Genomic DNA, 15,000 nt, shown 5'->3' on the forward strand with positions numbered 1-15,000 from the left:
TAGGTCGCTTAGTGAGCCTCAGCGGCCTCGCCCCTCCGCCACTCAGCGATCTTGGCGCGCATGGAGTGGTGGCACTGCAGCACTGCGTCTCTGTGACCCTTCACATGCAGGGTTCGCTTATTCCGCACGATTTGGACCCCATAGCTCCGCCGCAGATCCTCGAGGTGGCGGTCCTCGGGGCCTGCAAGGCGGCTGATGAATCTTTGAGGCACAATCAGGCTGCGGTAAGCGTACGAAGCAGTGGAGGGCGTGGCAGAGACGGTCACTGGTGCAGAGGCCTCGCCTTGACGGGGGACATCCTGGTCTGCGGCCATTGTACCGTTTTGAGAGGCTTCCTCCACCTCGGACGTCGCCGCGTCTGCTGCTTCATTTCCTTCACCTGAGGCTTCCTGCAACTCGGAGGTCACCTCGTCTGACGCATCAATCACTTCACCTGAGGCTTCCTGCAACTCGGAGGTCACCTCGTCTGACACATCATTTCCTTCACCTGAAGCTTCCTGCAACTCGGAGGTCACCTCGTCTGACACATCATTTCCTTCACCTGAGGCTTCCTGCAACTCGGAGGTCACCTCGTCTGACGCATCATTTCCTTCACCTGAGGCTTCCTGCAACTCGGAGGTCACCTCGTCTGACGCATCATTTCCTTCACCTGAGGCTTCCTGCAACTCGGAGGTCACCTCGTCTGACACATCATTTCCTTCACCTGAGGCTTCCTGCAACTCGGAGGTCACCTCGTCTGACACATCATTTCCTTCACCTGAGGCTTCCTGCAACTCGGAGGTCACCTCGTCTGACGCATCAATCACTTCACCTGAGGCTTCCTGCAACTCGGAGGTCACCTCGTCTGACGCATCAATCACTTCACCTGAGGCTTCCTGCAACTCGGAGGTCACCTCGTCTGACGCATCATTTCCTTCACCTGAGGCTTCCTGCAACTCGGAGGTCGCCTCGTCTGACGCATCATTTCCTTCACCTGAGGCTTCCTGCAACTCGGAGGTCGCCTCGTCTGCAACTTCATCATCATCATCTTCAACGGAGAACACCGTTTCCAGATAAGCCTTCCATTCCTGGTAGTTGTCGTCACTGCAGTCTTTCATTTCCTCAATTTCATCTTCATCTTCAGCGGTGAATACCTCTTCGAGGCAAGCCTTCCAGTCTTCGTGTTTGTCCTCCAATTCGTCAATTTCATCTTCATCTTCAGGGGAGAATACCTCTTTGAGGTCACCCTTCCATTCTTCGTGTTTGTCCTCCAATTCGTCCATATCATCTTCATCTTCAGGGAAGAATACCAATTTGAGGTCAGCCTTCCATTCTTCGTGTTTGTCCTCCAATTCGTCTATATCATCGTTTTCTTCCTGAGCCTCAGCCTTAACCTGCGTGTGTGTGCCTCGTGGCGCTCCCTCAAAAAGCCATTCCGTAGCTGGGTACGGGACTGGCTGATTGGCCTGCAGGAGGGCGACTTTTTCCTCGTGTATGTACAGGAAGAAAGAGTCCAGGCGGCCACCCCGCGTCAGCTGGCCGAGAAATTCTTCCAGGTCAGCGCGGGCCACGCGTTTCCCGCCGCAGCGCAGCGCCACGCAGATTTTGACCTGCATGTCGCTGGCACCTGGCTTGCTGCTGCACCTGAAGAGGTACTCCAGGTCCAGCAGGGCATGAGAAGAGGCGTGGCCGGACGCCTCCTGGAAGGTGAAGACGGCCACCTTCCGCGAGCTGGTTCGCCAGCACCCTCCCCGAAGCTGGAGGCTGAGCGTCACCTTGGCGGGGCTCGCCCCGGCGCCGGTGCCGCCCGCCACGAGGCAAGTGCCGTGAACGACACGTCGGATGTCCTGTTTGAAGAATTTGCTGAACATTGTGAATGTTTATATTCAAATTATGTACACGGAAGGAAAAAGCGGCGGTCACACCACTTAGAGATGGTGGAGGCAGCCCCTCCCTGTACGCCAGGACCGTCCCTCACCACTGCCAGGGCTCAGTGTCTCGAACTGTTTGTCGGAAACAGGCACCATAAATAGGTACATACATTCATACATACATACATACACACATACATATATACACACACACACACACACACACTCTCTCTCTCTCTCTCTCTCTCTCTCTCTCTCTCTCTCTCTCCACCTTTATGCATGTCAGTACGTGTTTCTGTTTATCATTTTGTTTGTCTTTGGTGATGTTCTTTATATATTCATATTTCTTTTCTTTGCTTGTTATCTCTCTCTCATCCTCTATCTCTTTATCTATATGTGTGTGTGTGTGTGTGTGTGTGTGTGTGTGTGTGTGTGTGTGTGTGTGTGTTTGTTTCCAGTATCAGTGTCGGTATGCTTGTTTTCCTCGCTTCTTTATTTTCACGGGGTAACTGAGCCTGCCATCGCGTCGCCGAGTTCCCAGTGCTCCTCCTCCTCCTCCTTCTCGTCGCTCTTCCTCCCTTTTTTTCCGCCCCATTCACACGCTCACGAGGCCGCGCTGCCCGCCTTCCCCGCCCGCCGGAAAGCAACCCCACAACTCTCGCCACACATCCGCGCCCATTCTCTCTCCCCTGACGAATAGAAGCTGCGAGGTGAAAGGAAAGGAAAGGCAAGGAAAGTGATGGTGGGATGGGAGAGAGAAATAAATGGGAAGGAGGTATTGTAGAAGAGTGGAATATAGGGGAAGGGGTTTGAAGGGAATGAAAACATATAGATGGATGGGAAGTACTAAATAAAGGGAGAGAAGGAGGAGTTAATGTGAGATTGTGGGGAAAGGGAGGAGAGGAAAGAGAGAAAAAGAAGGAGGAATAGAGGAATTAAGGAAAGGAATGGAAGAAGTGGAAACAAGTTGATGAATGGGAGATGAGGTAAAGAAAGAGGAGTTAATAGTGAGAATGAGATAATTAAGGGAAACAGGAGAGGAAGTAAGGAGGAATGGAGGAAGGAAGGAGAGGAATGGAAGAAATGGAAACAAGTTGATAAATAGGAGATGAGGGATTAAGGTAAAGAAAGAGGAGTTAATAGTGAGAATGAGATAATTAAGGGAAACAGGAAAGGAAGGAAGGAGGAATGGAGGAAGGAATGAAAATTATGGAAGAAATGGAAACAAGTTGATAAATAGGAGATGAGGGATTAAGGTAAAGAAAGAGGAGTTAATAGTGAGAATAAGATAATAAAGGGAAACAAGAGAGGAAGTAAGGAGGAATGGAGGAAGGAAGGAAAGATATGGAAGAAATGGAAACAGGTTCATAAATAGGAGATGAGGGATTGAAGTAAAGAAAGAGATGTTAATAGTAAGGTTGAAATAATAAAGATAAGCAGGAAAGGAAGGAAGGAGGAATGGAGGAAGGAAGGAAAGATATGGAAGAAATGGTAACAAGTTGATAAATAGGAGATGAGGGATTGAGGTAAAGAAAGAGATGTTAATAGTGAGATTGAAATAATAAAGATAAGCAGGAATGGAAGGAAGGAGGGAATAGAGAGGAGGAGAATGGAGTAACACGGAGGAAAAATGAGGGAAACAAAAAAAAAGATGAATATGAGGAAAGGAGAAACAAAGGAGTAAATTGTGGGATTAGGAAAGAAAGAGAAGAAGGAAAGGAAGAAGAGGGAATAAAGAGGAGGGGGAATGGAGTAAAAGGGAGGGCATATAGAGGAGACGAAATGAAACAGATGAATAGATGAGGGACAAAGGAAAGAAAGAAGAGTAAATGGAGGGATTAAGAGAGAAAGGGAATAAGGAAGGGAAGAAGAGGGAATAAAGAGGAGGGGGAATAAAGTAAAGGGGAGGGCATGTAAAGGAGACGAAAATAAATAGATAGATAGGAGGTGACGGACAAAGAAAAAAAAGAAGAGTAAATGGTGGGATTAAGAGAGAAAGGGAATAAGGAAACAAACAAACAAACAAACAAACAAACAAACAAACAAAGGGGCTGGAGCTACCACGTTTAAGCTACAAAGCGAAGAAACACATGATCGGAATAACCTGTGCCCGGCCTGGGATTCGAACACGGGGCCCGGCGGTTGTCGTGTCGCATTTTAAGCAGAACACCAACGGACCGCGCGTGGCTGTGTGTCTCTGGGGGCTTACTTGGGAAGAGGGGGGAGGAGGATGGGGAGGACGAGGGCAGGGGAAGGAAGGAGAGAGGGATATGGTGAGAAGACTAGGAAGGGGAGGGAGGGGAGAAGGTAGAGTAGATTGGGGAGGAGTCTAGGAATGGATATAGTGAGGAGGGAGGAGAGGTGAAGGGTGGGGAGTAGGGATTTGGGGAGACGGAGGGGGAGGAAAGAGTGCAAGGTGGGGAGGAAGAATCTGGAGAGACGGAGGGAGGTAGAGCAGGATGGGGAGGATGAATTGGAGGATGGGGAGGAAAGGTGTAGGGCGGGGTGGGGGAATATATGAATTTGGAAGGAGAGAGGAGTACAGGGCCGGGAGGAATATGGGAAGGGAAGGCCAGGGTGGGGTAGGAGGGGTATTGGGAAGGGAAGGGAGGAAGGAGAACAGGATGGGGAGAAGTAGAGGGAGGAAGGGGGATGTGTAGGATAGGGAATAGGAGTTTGGGGATGGAAGGGCTGAGAGGTTGAGTCTGGTATGGATCGACTGAGCTTACTGGCCAAGGAGAGGAGGGAAATCGTATTGGGTAAGGATAAAGCGTAAGGATAGAGGGTAAGGTATTTTTTACATCAACTGAGGCAGCTAAAGGGCAAAAAAAAAAAAAAAAACATCAACAAACAAAAACAAAAACAGTAAGGATAAAGGGCTAGGATAGAAGGTAAGGTATTTTTTTTTTTACAGCAAAGGCAATTCAAGGGCAGGAAAGCGAACAACAGCAACAAACGAAAACAAAAACAGTAAGGGTACGGGATAAGGATATAGGGTAAGGATTAAGGGTAAAAGCGGTCATGGATAAAAGGCTCGTAATGCTTTTCGTTGCTTATTGATGAACTATAGGAATAAGATCGTATTGGGTAGGGATAGAAGGTATGGATTATGGGTAAGGATGAAGGATAAGGGTAAAGCATAAGGATATAGGGTAAGGATGAAGGGTAAAAGCGGTCATGGATAAAAGGCTCGTAATGCTTTTCTTTGCTTATTGATGAACTATAGGAGTAAGATCGTATTGGGTAGGGATAAAGGGGTATGGATTATGGGTAAGGATGAAGGATAAGGGTAAAGCATAAGGATATAGGGTAAGGATGAAGGGTAAAAACGGTCATGGATAAAAAGGCGCATATTGCTTTCCTTTGCTTGTTAATGAACTATAGGAGGGAGATCGTATTGGGTAGGGATAAAGGGGTATGGATTAAGGGTAATGATAAAGGATAAAGATAAGGGTAAGAAAGGTTATAGATAGATGCTTGTAACGATTTATTTGCTTAGTGGTGAAAGAGAGGAAGCGGTTGATTGAGTTGCTGAAGGATAAAGGGAAAGAATGACCAAAATAATGATGCTATAAAGAAAGAGCTGGTTGTGTGGGGTTGAATTAAGGTTATAAAATCAAGGTTATAAAAAGTTACTGCCAAATAATGATGTTAAAAATTAGAGGAGTTGGTTGTAATGGATAAAAAATATAGGATTAAAATGACTAAAAGAAAATGCTGGTAAAAAGGAGAGTAGTTTGTTATAGGGGTAAGAATAAGGGAAGGAAATGACTGCAAAATAATGTCTTTACACGAGAGAAGAATAAGAATAAGGATAAATGAAGGGAAGGGGAGGAAATAAGGGAAGAAAATAACGTGATAAATGTAGTGTATCTTTAAAGGAGAGGCGTCGTTATTATTAGTTAAGAATAAAAGTAAAGAGTTCCTACCAAATAATGTGTTTTTAAAGCTGAGGAGTTGGTTTCGTGGGTTCAAATTAAGGAAAAAAATAGCTGAAAAGTGTTGCTAGTAAAAAGTGGGACATTTCTTTCTGGTAAACCCATGTATTTTTTTGTTGGAATCTCATGCTGCCAGCTTGTCTATGAGGGGGAGGGGGAGGAGCGGTATCCTTTGGTATGCCTTCTCCTACTGCGGAAAGTAAAAGACAGACGTAACATCGTATACTGACAGTCTTCCACCTTTTGAATTCCGCCGCCATGTTGCATCTCTCTGTTTTCTATCGATATTTTCATGCTAACTACTCCTCTGAACTTCCTAACTGCATGCCTCCCTCCCTCCTATGGCCCCGCTGTATTCGACGTTCTACTCTACCTCATCCCTATACTGTCCAAATCCCTTATGCAAGAGTTAACCAGCATCTTTATTCTTTCATCCCTTACACTGGGAAACTCTGGAACAATATTTTTTAGTCTGTATTTTCACCTGCCTACGACTTGAACTCTTTCAGGAATAGAGTATCGAGACACCTCTCCGCCCGAATTGGACCTCTCTATTGGACACTCCTCTGAACTCTTTTATAGGGGCAGTGATTAGCGGGCTTTTTTTTCTCATGATTTTTTTTTTTTGCCCTTGAGCTGCTTCCTTTGCTGTGAAAACAAAACAAAACATCATATACAGTTTCAGAAAAAAAAAGATTACGGCACTGAAGAGATATTATGTTCTTAATCTTAAATACGAGAGAGAGAGAGAGAGAGAGAGAGAGAGAGAGAGAGAGAGAGAGAGAGAGAGAGAGAGAGAGAGAGAGAGAGAGAGAGAGAGAGAGAGAGAGAGAGAGAGAGAGAGAGAGAGAGAGAGAGAGAGAGAGAGAGAGAGAGAGAGAGAGAGAGAGAGAGAGAGAGAGAAAATGAGTTTCCAGATACACCAAGTCACTTCTGCTATGATTTTACTTTTATGCGAGCTAACTGACGTCCCTCTCAGCTTCCCTTTGAGCGTTGGTACCCTGGAAATTATAAGTACCCACAGGAAGCACTACCCATTAAAGCCACAAAGCATGTATGGAGGAGACTTGACAGGCCAGGGAAGGGAGAGGGAGTAAATGCATAAAAGGGCAGCATTGTCAGGAAGGATGACGGCTAAAGATGAAGGGTTAGGACAAAAGGAAATGATAATGGGAAACGATAAAGGTTGAAGGATAAGGATAAAGGGGAATAATAAAGGGAAATGATACAGAATAAAGATGAAGGGTAAAGATTAAGGATAAGAATGACAGTAAGGATAAAGGTTCAGGATAAAGAGAAACAATAAAGAGTAAGGATGAAAGGAAAATATGAAGTTTAAAGATGAAAGGATAAGGATGAAAGGATAAGGACAGAGGGGAAAGAATAAAGGGAATGGATAAAGGGGAAGGATAAATGGTGAGGATAAACGGAAAGAACGATATGTAGGGCGATTAAAGCATATATGGACAGCCGCATCATGAGTCGGTTCGGCCATGAAAAAAAAAAAAAAAAAAAGGGAGAGGGAGGAAGTACGATCAGCTGACAGTGAACATAAGCAAACAGAGTAAACAAACAACGCTGCGTGGTAAACAGTAAACAAAAGGAGAAAAACAAACAAAGAGAAAACGATGAAAGCAGGAAAAACTGGAAGAGGAGAGAAGAAACAAAACAGAAGAAACGAAGAGGAATAAAAGGAGAAAAAAAGAAGTAGAGCTAAAAAAGGTGAAATAATAAAGAAGAAACAAAAAAAAAAGAATAACTTGAAAAAAAAAAGAACTAGAAGAGAAGTAAAGGAGAAAGAAAAATGGGGAAAAAACACAAAAAATAGAAGAGAAAAGAACTGGAAGAGAGAGAAAAAAATAAAGGAGAACTAGAAGAGAAGAAAAGGATAAACAAAAACGGAGAAACAAAACACAAAAAATAGAAGAGGAAAGAAGAACTGGAAGAGAGAGAAAAAAATATAGGAGAACTAGAAGAGAAGAAAACGAGAAACAAAACTGGAGAACCAAAACAAAAAATAGAAAAGAAAAGAAGACTTGGAAGAGAGAAACAAAACATGGATAAAAAAAAGAGTAAACAAACAAAAGTAAACAAATACGCTGAGTAGAAAAAAAAGCAGGCAAAGCAGCAGTAAACAAAGAGTAAACAAAGTGTAAACAAACAAAAGAGGAGTAAACAGGGACCTCACAAACAAACCAGAGTAAGGAAACGGTACTGCATGGATGAGGTTTAAACAAGAGTAAACAGTAAACAAAAAAAAAGTAAACAAAGAGAACAAACAAACAGCGTAAGCAAACATTCTGAGCGTAAAAGGACAAACCACTGAGCGAAATGAATGTTAGGACAGAGAGGCGTGACATTTATGGTTTAGTGAAGTAGGCGGCTCAAAGGACAAACAAGATAAAAGAAGAAACTAAAAAAGAAGACAAAAAAAGACCGTCGACATTTAGAAGAACGAAGCGATAGAGGAAGAAAATTACTGGAAGAAGAAATGAAGGAAAGAGAAAATACTGAAGAAAATAAAAAAAATATCCTGCTAGTATTGGGAGAACGAAGGGCGTGAAGAAGAATACTGGAAGAGGAAAGAAGAAACAAAACAGAAGGAAAAAAAAGAACTGGAAGAAAATTACAAGAAGAAGAAATGAAGGAAATAGAAATAAAAATACAGAAAAAAATAACAAAATATCCCGCTAGTATTGGGAGAACGAAGGGAGTGAAGAAGAAAACTGGAAGAGGAAAGAAGAAACAAAACAGAAGGAAAAAAAAGAACTGGAAGAAAATTACAAGAAGAAGAAATGAAGGAAATAAAAATAAAAATACAGAAAAAAATAACAAAATATCCCGCTATTATTGGGAGACCGAAGGAATTGAAGAAGAAAACTGGAAGAGGAAAGACGAAGCAAAACAGAAGGAGAAAAAATGAACTGGAAGAAAATTATTGGAAGAAGAAATGAAGGAAATAGAAATAAAAATACAGAAAAAAATAACAAAATATCCCGCTATTATTGGGAGAACGAAGGGAGTGAAGAAGAAAACTAGAAGAAGAACTGGAAGAGGAAAGAAGAAACAAAACAGAAGGAAGAAAAAGAACTGGAAGAAAATTACTGGAAGAAGAAATGAAGGAAATAGAAATAAAAATACAGAAGAAACCAACAAAATATCCCGCTAGTATTGGGAGAACGAAGGAATTGAAGAAGAAAACTGGAAGAAGAAATGGAAGAGGGAAGAATAAACAAAACAAAAGAAATAAAAGAAAAAGAAATGGAGGAGAAATAAAAGGAGCATAAAAGAAAACCGGAGAAAAAAAAGGAGAAACATCAAACAAGAAACAAGACAGAAGTAAGAAACAAACAACAACAAAAACAATGACTGAAAAACAGGAGAAAGAAAAAAATGACACTAAGCAGAAAAAAATACAAAAATACACACACACAAAAAAATCCAGCAAATATTAAAGAAAACAAGGAACAGAAGAAGAATGAGAGGAATGGAATAAACAAAAATGGAATGTATAGATTGAAAAGAATAGAGATTGTTTTGCCTTGCCCATCTCCCCCCCCCCCCCCCCACCCCCATCCCTCCCTTAGACACATACGGGAAGGGAGTTAAATGGACCAGGCATAAGAGGAAACAGACACATAGATAGACAGATAGATAGATAGATAGATAGATAAACCCCTTATACACGTTTTATAATCCTATTCCACCGCCCCATTTCATAAACCCGCGTGATAAGCCCATTGCATAAACCGATTTGATCTGACTCGTGGTGGTATGTTGTGTGTGTGTGTGTGTGTGTGTGTGTGTGTGTGTGTGTGTGTGTTAGGGGGTGGGGTAGGTGTGCTATGTGGCGAGGATAGCAGATGTTCTTGTTGTTGTTATTGTTGTTGTTTTGGTGGTGGTGGTCTGGTCTGTGTCTGGTTAGCGATGGGGAACAGGCTTATCTTAATGCTGTGTTAGTGTCGATTGCCCAGGGACACACTCAGTCAGACAGTTATTCAGTCAGTCAGTCAGTCAGTCAGTCAGTCAGTTATTCAATCAATCACTCAGTCAGATACGCAGTCGATCAACCAGTTAGCCAGACAGTTTTCCACTTACTTAGTCAATCAGTCTGTCAGTTAGTCAGTTAGTCAATTATTTAGTCACTTAGGCCGTCAGCACATCATCCACTCACCAACTCAACCAGCAAGCCAGTAATCATCACTAAACTCATCCATTCATCCATCTATCTACTCACCCACCTTTCAGTCCATCTACTAAACCATTCACCACTGTACCTGACTAGCCACTTGCTTATCCTCCCACCCACTAACCCACCCAGCCAAACACCCACCCAGCCAAACATTCTCCCAAGCGAGCAGTGAGCCGATGATGTGGTTGAGCAGGCTTGGTGTGGCTTGGCGTGGCGTAAGCTCGTGCTATCAGCCTGTTGTGGCCGCGGGTCCTGTTTGGCATAATACGGGAGTTCGTAAAGGTGAGACAATGCGAACACAGGGAATCGTAACAGGTTGCAAATAGGTTAATAAATGATGCTCGTAGAGGTATATGAGCGTAGATGTGTATTCTTAGCCATTTTCTCTCCTCTTTTTATGGGATGCTGAAGAATGAAGTTTTATTGTTTTGATTTAAGATATACGTTTAGGAATTTTAGGGAATCCATAGTGTGTTCAAGCAAATGTATGTATAGATTAACGAGTGTAATTTTGTGTTGGTAATCATCTCATTTTTTTTGTGTGTGTGGGGAACTGAAGAATAAAAATGGGTCTTAATGTAATAATATAAGGAACGAATTCATGAGGTGTACAAACATATGTGAAGGTAGACCAATGTAGTTTTAGGTTGTTAGCCATTTTTTCTTCTCTTCTGCACGAGGTACTGAAGGTTAAGATTGGGTAGTCGAGGGATAATAATATATACAAAGCAAATCGTAGCGAGTTCGTGGGGTGTCAAAATATATGTAAAGGTAAGTTAATGTAGTTTTTTTGGGTAGCCGTTTTCTTTTCTCATTTCACGGGGTACTGAAGGTTAAAACTGAACAGGAGTGGGTTAATCTATACATGGGAAATCGCAACTAGTTCATGGGGTGTTAAAAGTGATATATGTGAAGGTATATTAATGTAATCTTTTGTTATTGGTCATTTTCTTTTCTCTTTTTACGAGGTACTGAAGATTAAGATTTGGTTGTAGTTGGGGCATATTGAAGAGAGTGTTAAGTTCATGGCATATGGAAATAAATATATATGTGTAACTAAAGAATCGTACCTGCTTGTTATTAGTCATTTTCTATTCTCTTTTTTATGGGTTACTGAAGATTACAGTTGTGCAGCCATAAAATTGGATGATAATGAAGATATATTGTCAGGTTGATATGGAACTGAATTTGAGGGTGTCAGGTTCGAGACTTTAAGGAAACTACTTGCCTGATGACCGCTCTCCTTCAAGGCCCGAACTGACTGACTAACTAAATGATGGGCGGGCTGGCTGGCTGACTGACTAATTGATGCATTGATTAACTGACTTCGTGATTGGCTGGCTGGTTGGCTGGGTGACTTGCTGACTGACTGACTGACTGACTGATGGACCTAATGACTGGCTAGCTAACTTTCTGAATGACTGGTTGACTGACTGCTCGATATATTGGTGGCTGATTGCTGGCTGGCTGGGAGACTTACTGAGTTACTGACTGACTGACTGGCAAGCTGACTGGGTGACTGGATGGCTGATTTATTGAATGATAGACTGACTGACTTTTTGATTGACCGGCTGACTGTCTGACTATGAATGGATGGCTGACTGACTGACTGACTGACTGGCCTTTTGACTGTTTAAATGATTGACTGACCTAATGGTTAACTGATTGACTAGTTGACTAAGTGTTTGAAGAGCGACAAGTAGCCATAAACGGTAATGATAATGATGATAAGTGTGATGATAATGATGACGTTACAGAGCAAATCATCATCATCATCATCATCATCATCATCATCATCATCATTATTTCACGACTTTTTCCTCCACCTCCCCTCCTCTTTCCCCCCCCCCCCCCAACCCCACGGCAATATAACATGACGAATGGGTGTTGGATAAGTCGTTTTGCTTTCCGAGTGACATCCATTAATTGTGAGGGGAGGAGGTGTGTGTGTGTGTGTGTGTGTGTGTGTGTGTGTGTGTGTGTGTGTGTGTGTGTGTGTGTGTGTGTGTGTGTGTGTGCTTCCGGGAACGAATGAGATACAGACATACATGCACACACACATAGATTGACAGACAGACAGGAAAACAGACAAACACAGACACACAGAGAAAAAGAAACTTACAAACAAAAACAAGCAAGGAATTACAGACACTCAGAAATATACACACACACACACACACACACACACACACACACACACACACGCAACAACAACAAAAAACACGAAACGACGAACTAAAGGTAAAACAGAACACTCCGACACGCCAAACAAACACACACACACACACACACACACACACACACACACACACGAACAAGCAAGCAAGGACGCATAACAAAAAAACAAACAGCTACACGGACACACACAGAGCTAAACAAAACAAGCAGAAACCAAACACCAAAACAAAAGAAAACGAAAACCAATATGCAAAACAGAACACGGTGACACCAACACACACACACACACAAACACACACACACACACACCACAGAAAAAAACACAAAACACACATAAAAAAAAGGCTTGAAAATCGAATCGGAGGAAAATAAACCCGAACTGAATAAAAGAAAAATAATTGCGTTGAGCGATTGATTGATTCTTTTACCGTTCATTTCGTGACCCAATAGACGAAGTAACTCTGTCAGTGCGTCTGCTTACGTGACAAACAGAGAGAGAGAGAGAGAGAGAGAGAGAGAGAGAGAGAGAGAGAGAGAGAGAGAGAGAGAGAGAGAGAGAGAGAGAGGGGTAATATCATCACCACCACACACTAACTCAATTTCCAACACTCCATCACACCTTACTGCTGTTTCCTTGCTCTCTCTCTCTCTCTCTCTCTCTCACCATCACACACACACACACACACACACACACACACACACACACACACACACACACACACACACAGGTAATCAATCAGTCAAAGGTGTCAACTAATCCCCGGCGAGACGTTTTTTTTAATCCTCGTTAAGTTTCATAATAAAAAGTTTCCCTCTGTCTCTTTTTTTATTTTCTTCCTCTCTGTCTCTCTCCTCTTTGTCTCCTTTCTTTTTACCTTGTGTGTCTTGGGGGAGGGAATGGAAGAGAGGGAGGGAAATGGTGGTGGAAGAGAGAGAGAGAGAGAGAGAGAGAGAGAGAGAGAGAGAGATGATTTTGAAAAAGATGAAGAGAAAGAAGAAGAGAAATTGGAAAGGGGTGGATAAGGAAGAAGAAAAAGAGGAAAGAAAATTACGTTCAGAAAATGAAGAGAAGAAATATAAGAGGAGAAAGAGGATGGAAAATTGTGTTGAAAAAATGAAGAGTAGATAAAAAAAGAGGAGAAAGAGGAACGAAAATGGTGTTGGAATGATGAAGAGAAGATAAGGGAGAAGAGAATGGTGAAGAAAAATGTTGCTAGAAAAATGAAGAGAAGATAAGGGAGAAGAGAAAGAGTAAGGAAAACTGTGTTGAGAAGATTAAGAGAAGATTAGGAAGAAGAGAAAGAGGAAGGAAAATTGTGTTGGAAAAATGAGGGGAAATATTCTTTTTTCCTTTTCTTTTTACGTATATAAATTAGTTTGAGGTGTTATTGTTTTTTCTCCTTTCCTTCTCTATCCACAAATATAAGTTACATTGTGTTACGTTTTCTTCTTTTCCCTTTTCTTTTCACATATAGAAATTACATTGAGGTGTTATTGTTTTCTCCTTTCCTTCTCTTTTCACAAATATAAGTTACATTGTGTTACATTTTCTTCTTTTCCTTTTTCTTTTCACATATAGAAATTACATTGAGGTGTTATTGTTTTCTCCTTTCCTTCTCTTTTCACAAATATAAACTACATTGTGTTAGGTTTTATTTTTTTCCTCTTTTTTTTACATATACAAATTACATTGGTCTTATTGTTTTTTCTCCTTTCCTTCTCTATCCACAAATATAAATTACATTGTGTTAGATTTTCTTCTTTTTTCCTTTTCTTTTTACATACACAAGGCACATTGAGGTCATTTTGTTCTTCTCTTTTCCATCCCTTTTCACATATTAGATTACTTTGTTTGTTTTTCTTCCATATTGTTTGTCGTTAAGATATTTCTCAAAACTGAAGAAGAAATTATATGAGGTCAGGTTAGTTTTTTCTCTTTTCTTCCACTTTTCATATATAGCTTTTCTTTATTCATTTTATTACTTGTTTGGCGTTAAATTATTTCTCATTATTGAAGGGGAAAAAAAAAGTGAAGTCTGGTTAGGTTTTTCTGTATTTCCTCCACTGTTCAAATATAAAAATAACTTTGTTGTTTTATTATTGTTTCTCTTTAAAAAAAAAATCGAAGTACTAAAGAAAGAAAAAAAATGTGGAGTCTGGTTAGGTCCTCTTTTTGTTCCTCCACTTTTCAAATATAAAAATAACTTTGTTTTTGTTATTGCTTCTCTTTAAAAAAAAATCGATGTACTAAAGAAAGAGAAAAAATATTTGAAGTCTGGTTAGGTTTTCTTTTTTCTTTCTCCTTTCGTATATATAAATTACTTTGTTTTTATTGGTTGCCTTTAAAAAAAATTCAAGTACTAAAGAAGGAGAAAAAATATTTGAAGTCTGGTTAGGTTTTCTTTTTTCTTTCTCTTTTCGTATATATATATAAATTGATTTGTTTTTATTGCTTGTCTCTAAAACACATCCACGTACTAGAGAGAGAGAAAAAAAAAGTGAGTTCTGGTTAGGTTTTGTTTTTTTCCTTCTCTCTTCACTTACCTAAATTACTTCGTTTATTATTTTCCTCGTCGTCACAATATTTCTCAACACTGAAGAAAGAGAAAATTGTGTGAGGTCAGGTTGGTTTAATCTTTCCTTTCTGTTTTTATATATATATATATATATATATATATATATATATATATATATATATATATATATATATATATATATATATATATATATATATATATATATATATGTCAATTACTTTTTTTTTATATTGTTTGTCGTAGCAACTGCCAAGAGAGAGAGAGAGAGAGAGAGCGAGAGCGAGAGCGAGAGAGAAAGAGAGAGA

At 41.0% G+C, this 15,000-nt stretch overlaps 2 protein-coding genes across 51 annotated transcripts in view; both read right to left on the reverse strand.

Annotated features, from left to right (window-relative positions):
* The window catches only part of LOC126980911 (coiled-coil domain-containing protein 1-like), a 2,375-nt gene extending 330 nt beyond the window's left edge, over positions 1-2,045 (reverse strand). The window contains exons 1-4 of one of the 50 annotated variants that reach the window (XM_050831337.1): positions 1,212-2,045; positions 758-1,133; positions 542-649; positions 1-433 (exon numbers count right to left, since the gene is read on the reverse strand). The exon at positions 1-433 is cut by the window's left edge and continues 330 nt beyond it. In XM_050831337.1, coding sequence (XP_050687294.1) covers positions 9-433; positions 542-649; positions 758-1,133; positions 1,212-1,850 — 1,548 coding nt within the window. In that variant the 5' untranslated portion in view covers positions 1,851-2,045 and the 3' untranslated portion in view covers positions 1-8. Of the gene's footprint in view, positions 434-541 lie in introns of all 50 variants that reach the window. The other 49 variants (XM_050831351.1, XM_050831333.1, XM_050831336.1 and 46 more) reach the window with 49 other exon arrangements.
* LOC126980910 (uncharacterized) overlaps positions 1-15,000 on the reverse strand; it is a 183,353-nt gene that overhangs the window by 105,694 nt on the left and 62,659 nt on the right. The gene's annotated exons all lie outside the window — the stretch shown is intronic.

The sequence above is a fragment of the Eriocheir sinensis genome, chromosome 45 (genome assembly GCF_024679095.1).
Source record: "Eriocheir sinensis breed Jianghai 21 chromosome 45, ASM2467909v1, whole genome shotgun sequence".
Taxonomy (NCBI): Eukaryota; Metazoa; Arthropoda; class Malacostraca; order Decapoda; family Varunidae; genus Eriocheir; species Eriocheir sinensis.